Genomic DNA, 7500 nt, shown 5'->3' with positions numbered 1-7500 from the left:
TCATGTAATATATAAAATATATATCTTTGTCAACCAACTTTGGAAAGTTCTGTATAGTTTCGTATCTGTTAATTGAAGACGATCGTGTTAAATACAATGTATGAACAGAATGACAAAAACGCAATTCGTCCAACGTCAATCGTGGCGAGAGTTTTTCAGTGTCTTCTGCATTGCTATATATATATATATTACAATAGCTGTCACGACAAGAAAACTCTGAAACCACTTTGATCCGAAGAATACTTAGACAAGCATACCGCCATTAATATCAGTAGCAAAGGAATAAAGAGAAAAATACAGAACTACGTATGAAGCTTTAATGTGAGGATATACATGCACACACACACACACACACACACACACACATATATATACATATATACAAAAACACACATACATACACACACATATATATATATTTACATACGCAAATGCGCATATTCACACACATGTCTGTTTATACATGTATATATATTAACATACATCTATGCGCATCTTTACACACATATCTGTGTTTATGCATGTATACAAATGTGTGTGTGTGTGTGTGTGTGTGTGTGTGTGTGTGTGTGTGTGTATCTTTATGTATATATGTATATATCTGTTCTAATATCTATATTTCACTGTGTTTGCGCCCGCGCACTTGCATGTGTGTGTGAGTGAGTATTTCTCCATTGCTTCTAGTGATTATTGTCGCAGAATAATGTATAAAGATAGTTGTTCAAAGTTGTATTACAAAGGAACCTAAAGCGATTCATAATGAAGTTTAAATCGTTAGCGTAACAATTGAGTGAACAATTGATAATACGAATGGCGATGTTAGGTAATGTTTGTATGAATATGTGAAATATAAAAAGTATCGTGTTCATGAACATGTCTGTTTATGTTCTCATGAAACGGCTCTCAGCTTATGGATGAAAGGATTGAGCAGAGCTCTTAAGACTATGCCAGAATCAGCTGGAGATATGTTCCAACTAAAACTGCACAAAGGAGAATAGACGTGCGCTCCCAAACATGCAATTTACCCTGCGTTTCAAATTGACGGTGTTACGATATCCAAGGAGCGTTTCAAACTGATGGTGTTACAATATCCAACATCTTTGGGGCAACTGAACAATGCAGGAAACTGCGCAGGAGAACACAACAATAGTGCAAAATGCTGCAAAAGATGGGTAGACAGGAGTCAGGACCTCAGTGTGGCCCTTCCCCAGGAGTTAAGGGCCAAAGCATTTGATAGCAGAATATTCTCCGAATATCTTCCCTTATACATTTCTTTCTAGTTTCATACTTTCTTGCTATTTAATGTATAACTGTGAGTATTTCTGAAGATATGTTGTTTGGCCGGAAGTTTTAATCAGCCATTGAAAGTTATGGAGTGGTTCGTTCAGCCAGTTAAACAGAGACCTATAGGTAGAAGGATACACACACACACACACACACACACACACACACACACACACACACACACACACACACACACACACACACACACACACACACACACACACACACACACACACACACATATATATATATATATATATATATATATATATATATATATACAGAGAATAGGAGAATTACAGAAATGTTATTTTAAGTGGACTGACAATACTTCTTTGAATCTGTCGTCTTCATGTATATTAAGTTGTCACTTCAAAGATGTACTACAATAGAAATTGAAGCGACTGATAGTCAAGAATTATAACTTGTAAGCATAAGGAGTTAATTCGTTGTTGATTACATGAATAGAGATGTTGGAAATAATATATGTAAATTATATGAGTATAATGTTGATATTTAATCAATAAGCGTGTGTCCATCAAAACATATTTTGTTTCACACGCGGTGCTTCGTCAGGTAATCAATAAAACTGTGTGGTTATTTCAGTTGATTAAACAGAGAAATAGGTAGAAGGTAAAGGTTAGATGGATATAGAAACGATATATCTCCGTTGTCAGTCATTTGTGGCTATTGAGTTGATTCGACTCTTATTTCTAGCAATGCCAGTAGCTCTGTCACGTCTATAAATTTGCTTTTAGGTTGTTAAATTGGTAATAAGCCACCCATATTATTTATAGTTTTCACTTTTACCGTTTTTTTTTAAAATCAACATATGATTTTAAAGGTTTGTTTATAAGCTGAAAAGGTGAGTTCAGTTTAACCCTAGGCCACCGATGTGTTGAGCATAACCCTAAGAGCCACCGATGAGAATTAAGATGCTCTGCATCAAAATTCTAAATCACAGTGATCTGGGTATGTCCGGTGGGGCAGTAACCTCCCTTGTCCGTCATGAGAAGAGTGCTTCTGTGGCTACTGAGTTGATCTGACACTTATTTCTAGCAATGTCGGTACCACTTACTATTCTTTGTCACGTTAGGGACGTCTATATATGTATATAAATATGTATACATATATGTATGTATGCGTGTATATATATTATTTTGTTTAAAAGAGTTCCAACACTGTCTGTTTTTTATGTTTTATTTATATTCCTGCAGAACCAATGTGGGGTATAGAATATGGAATATACAATATATAATATAATATACAATATATAATATAAAATAAAATAAAATAAAAATGGATGGCACCATGAAAGAAAGTATTGAATGTAGATGAAATATTGAGTGTTCAATATAAAGGATCAAATATATAAATATAAATATATAAAGGCGACTCGAGTTTCAGGGCTATTTCCCTTCGTCATGGCCGGTATGACAGACTTTAACAGACTATAAATATATATATATATATATATATATATATATATATATATATATATATATATATATATATATATATATATATATATGTATGTATGTATATATATGTATATATATATATATACACGATCCTCCTGTAAATAATAATAATTGTATTTTGATATAAGATTAAAGCTCATGGTGATCACCGCGCAATGACTAAAGAAAATAGTCTAATAAAAGGGCATATAAGCCCTCGACAGAAAAAGAAGGCTTTCCTATCCCACGCAGATAGGAAGGCCTTCTTTTTTTCTGTCGAGAACTTATATGCCCCTTTATTAGACATTTTCCTTAGTAATTGCGCGGTGATCACCATGAGCTTTAATCTTACGTATATATGTACGTATAAATTAATGTATGTATACATACATATATATATATATATATATATATATATACATATATATATACATATATATATATATGTATATATATATATATATATATATATATATATATATATATATATATATATAAGCAAGTATGTGTGTGCATATTATATATTTCATTGTGTTTCGCACTTTTTCACCTGTATATAAAGTAAATATAAAATACATAAATAAACTCAGTAACTACCAATCGAGTGAAGTGGCGTTCAACGATTTATCTTAAAACAATTCTGTATGTTCCCTATCATTCGATGTTGTTAGCCAGATTTGGATTATATCAGAGTGCTAAATAAAAGTACGTGCACGCATTCCAAATCCCTATTCCTTTACGTTATATATATATATATATATATATATATATATATATATATATATATATATATATTGGCACAGAGAGGACGAGAGAAGATCGCTGTACCTGGAAGTTGTATTCTAAGCTAAGTGACAAAGTTCCCTTGAACCTGTCTCCCCTGTGTATACCAGGTATAATATCGCTTACTAAGAACAAATTAGATTCGCTGGAGCAAACATAGAACTGTACGACTGGAAGTAAATATTGGATTAGGATCTCGTAGACAAAAAGTAACACAATAAAAAAAAAACGATTAATTTAATAATAAAGAATATGCAATTTCAGAATTCTGGAAAATAGTACAATTGCATGTACTGTTTGGAATTCTATCAAAGTAATTAGATTTATAACATAATAAGATACACTTGCGGAAGCAGTAAGGTTATTTTTCTTGGCATATCTTAGCAGGAGAACCTCAAATGTCGTTCTTGTTTTATATTAAGTGTTTCATTCCGCTTTTGTTTCTTTTTTTCGTTTTTTGTTCTTGTTCTTGTTCATGATACGATTAATGTTATAAGACCAGTAACAATATCTCATTTCTAAAATATGGTTGCCTTAATACAAGGGCAACAACAACAGCAACCATGGCAACAACGATGCCGATGACGATGATGACGTCGATGATGACGACGACGACGACGACAACAACAATAACAAACATCTTTTGAAGAATTTGAAATGTTATTTCGTATGCACTGACTATAGTAGAAAAATACATGTCCACTCGCACATATTCGTATAAATTCACACATGCATATATATACCGATTCCATATATACATACATTCACGTATTGCATATAATATAGTCATTGGTATATACGTACACAACACGAATGTCTGTGCTTAAGAATTCCGTTTGCAAGCACCTGGTTTCGGGAAGTATTTATATAATAAAAAATTTTTAATTTAAGAAAATCAGTTTTCAAATATTGTGAGTGCATCATAAAATTTTATGCTAATTATTTTCTCTCTCTCTCTCTCTCTGCATGCACACACACACACACAAACACACACACACATACATATATATATATATATATATAACTGCTATCTCTGAAGAGAGAAGGGTTACATAGTCTAATCGTGCTGTTACCTAACGCTCCGTTGAACCCCTAGTGCGAAATCGAGTGATCAGATTGGACGTAATGTTTATATAATATTGCACACTTCGAGTAATATATATATATATATATATATATATATATATATATATATATATATATATATATATATATATATATATATGCATACACGCACACATATATACATGTATATGATAATTACGTGAATGGTGTAAGTGCCATCGTTGTTGATAACAGGAATGAACACAATGAATATAAGTACAATAACAATGATACCTCTAACAACTAAGATATAACAAAAATAATACAAACTGTAATCTAGCTGGAAATAATATGGTAAAATAATGTAACTGTAGAGATGGAAATCAATGTCCTCTGGCAATCGGGTGTTTGCGTAGAAACATTGTGATTTGTAATAATTTAATATTTACCGTTTAATTAAATGACCGTTGTCTTTTCCGGGTGAATTGAGGTAAACTTCGTCTTGATTTCTGTACATTTGATATGAATTTGTGCCTATTTTCGTAGCCTACTCTGACTTTAGAAGCTGTTGTCACTAAATTGACAGCTTGCTCGATTCCTTGGCTATGACAAGGAAAAGGTATTGGCTATGTCAGTCCGATCTTTTTATTTGTTTCTCATAACACGTGCAAGTGCATATATCAAACACTTCATTGAACTACTCTAATTTCTTATCAAAACTATCTCCTCTTTGTTTGATAGGTATTTTGTTTAATGTATGAGTAGATTCAATTAATCTCTCAATGTTTAGAGCTATTCTCTCAAACCCTATATAAAGAAAAGAAAACAATTGTCCCATATTCTTTGCACATCTGCAGCAGCAATCCGGTAACATTCTTTTGTTGTGAGTGAAGTTTTTGATATCTGTTCTTCACGTTTTCTTATGAATAAATAATGTCGGAAGGTATTGAATGGGGGTCATCGCTATAGGAAATTCTGCAGGAAATCGAAATGCTGAATTATGGTTCTTTTACTTCTAGCTGCATTATATAGTTTTATATGCTTCAATTATTACAGCTTAAATCTATGTAAGTATTTTTGTAAAATTATAATACAGTTTAGCTCCGAAATAATCTGAAAAACAAAAGAAAATCATTTAACAAATGTATACATTTTCTTAGAAAAAATTCATTTATCACAAATTGAAAAGTTGTAATGTTACCATGTTGGAGGGGTACCTACCTACCAAGTGTCTTGCATCTCAATGTTTTCTTCTATTTTTACTCATCACATGTCTTAAACAAGGTTTCTGCATTGAAATATGATCAAATGCTTCATATCCATAAGCAATTTAGGATATATGTGCTAGAGATTATATGATTAATATAGAAAATTAGAGTATCTAATTGCGGTGGGATGTATGCGAGGGGTAGCGGGGATCGCATAACCCTAATTTTCATATATTGTATTTAAAATACTATTTGAAACTCTGTGGATACCATGGAATTAAGGTTCGTTAAAAATGGCTGCGTTTCGACCTCTCCCCAAAATATGTGTGTGTGTATGTATATATATGTTATATATATATATATATATATATATATATATATATATATATATATATATATATATATATATATATATATATATATATATATATATATATATATATATTGGCGTAGGTTTCACTCTCACTGCATCTTCAGCAGGTGTCTTCTGCTATAGATTCAAGCCGACCAAAGCCTTTTGAATGAATTTGATTGGGGGTGGGGGAACTCAGAGTCCAGTCGTATACACACACACACGAACACACACACACAGGTACACAGACACGCGCGTGTGTGAGTGTGTTTGTGTGAGTGTGTGTGTGTGTGTGTGTGTGTGTGGTGTACTGAATTCAAGTATACGTTGGAAAGTTGGTAAGTTACTCAAACATGAAAAGGGATTATATTATCATACATTATCATGCATTATCATACATTATAATATAGAAAGAGAATTAAATATCAATAGAAATCGATAAAATATCAATGAGTTTTAAAACTGATTGTTTACTCTCTTTGTTTTTTCCACTTTCAGAAATGTGCCACTCACGAAGTCTCCAACAAAACCATCTACCCTACATTTGCGCGGACATTTCCGCCAGCTAATCAAGTCACAAAGTTCATAGTTTCGTTGTTAAAACACCACAACTGGACACAGTACTCCCTGGTTGTCGGATCTAGTAACCGGATGATGGATATTAAATCTAAACTGGTTCAACTCAGTACGGAATACAATCTTAGTATCATCAATATTACCACATACAAGGAACCTTACATCCCAATTGTAGGTAACAGCGAAATACCGGGTATCGTGAATAATACCTACCCGCATACAAGGAGTAAGTTAACCGGCTTTTTTCTCTACACGTAAATAAGTTGTATTTAACTGTCATGGCTGTTTTTAAATGTACAGGGCGGGTCAAAACTCCCTCACAAAAGCTAGTTCAATACCTTCCACAATTGTCAATGATCTGCTTCGATTTTTATCTAAAATTAAATTAAATAAATAAAATAATGGTGAATGCATGATGAACGAAATGAATATTAACGGTTTCAAATTTTGTCACAAGAACAGCGAGCTCGGGGGAGCGGGTGGGGAGGCTCAAGTTGTTTATATTGATCCCAGTGCACAACTGGTACTTACTATATTAAACCCCGAAAGGGATACAACGTTTATTCAACCTTGGCAAAATTTGAACTCAGAACGTAATGATGGACGAAATGCCGCTAAGCATTTTCCGCCATGCTAACAATTCTAGCAGTTCACCGCCATTGACAAAATGGATAACAATAATAATAATAATAATAATAATAATAATAATAATAATAATAATAATAATAATAATAACAACGTAAAATAGATCACATGTCAAATGTTTTGGTGCGTGACTTTTAGCCCACTCTGT

General features: G+C 32.5%; 1 protein-coding gene across 2 annotated transcripts in view; it reads left to right on the top strand.

Moving 5' to 3' along the window:
• The window catches only part of LOC106876275 (receptor-type guanylate cyclase Gyc76C), a 484891-nt gene that overhangs the window by 206536 nt on the left and 270855 nt on the right, over positions 1-7500 (top strand). For both annotated transcript variants that reach the window (XM_089339543.1, XM_089339544.1), the window contains exon 2: positions 6630-6933. In XM_089339543.1, coding sequence (XP_089195669.1) covers positions 6630-6933 — 304 coding nt within the window. The remainder of the gene's footprint in view (positions 1-6629; positions 6934-7500) is intronic.

This window comes from Octopus bimaculoides, chromosome 22 (genome assembly GCF_046866305.1).
Source record: "Octopus bimaculoides isolate indiv1 chromosome 22, ASM4686630v1, whole genome shotgun sequence".
NCBI classification, from domain to species: domain Eukaryota; kingdom Metazoa; phylum Mollusca; class Cephalopoda; order Octopoda; family Octopodidae; genus Octopus; species Octopus bimaculoides.
The sequence above is the reverse complement of the archived record's forward strand: the minus strand, read 5'-3'. Positions and strand labels throughout refer to the sequence as shown.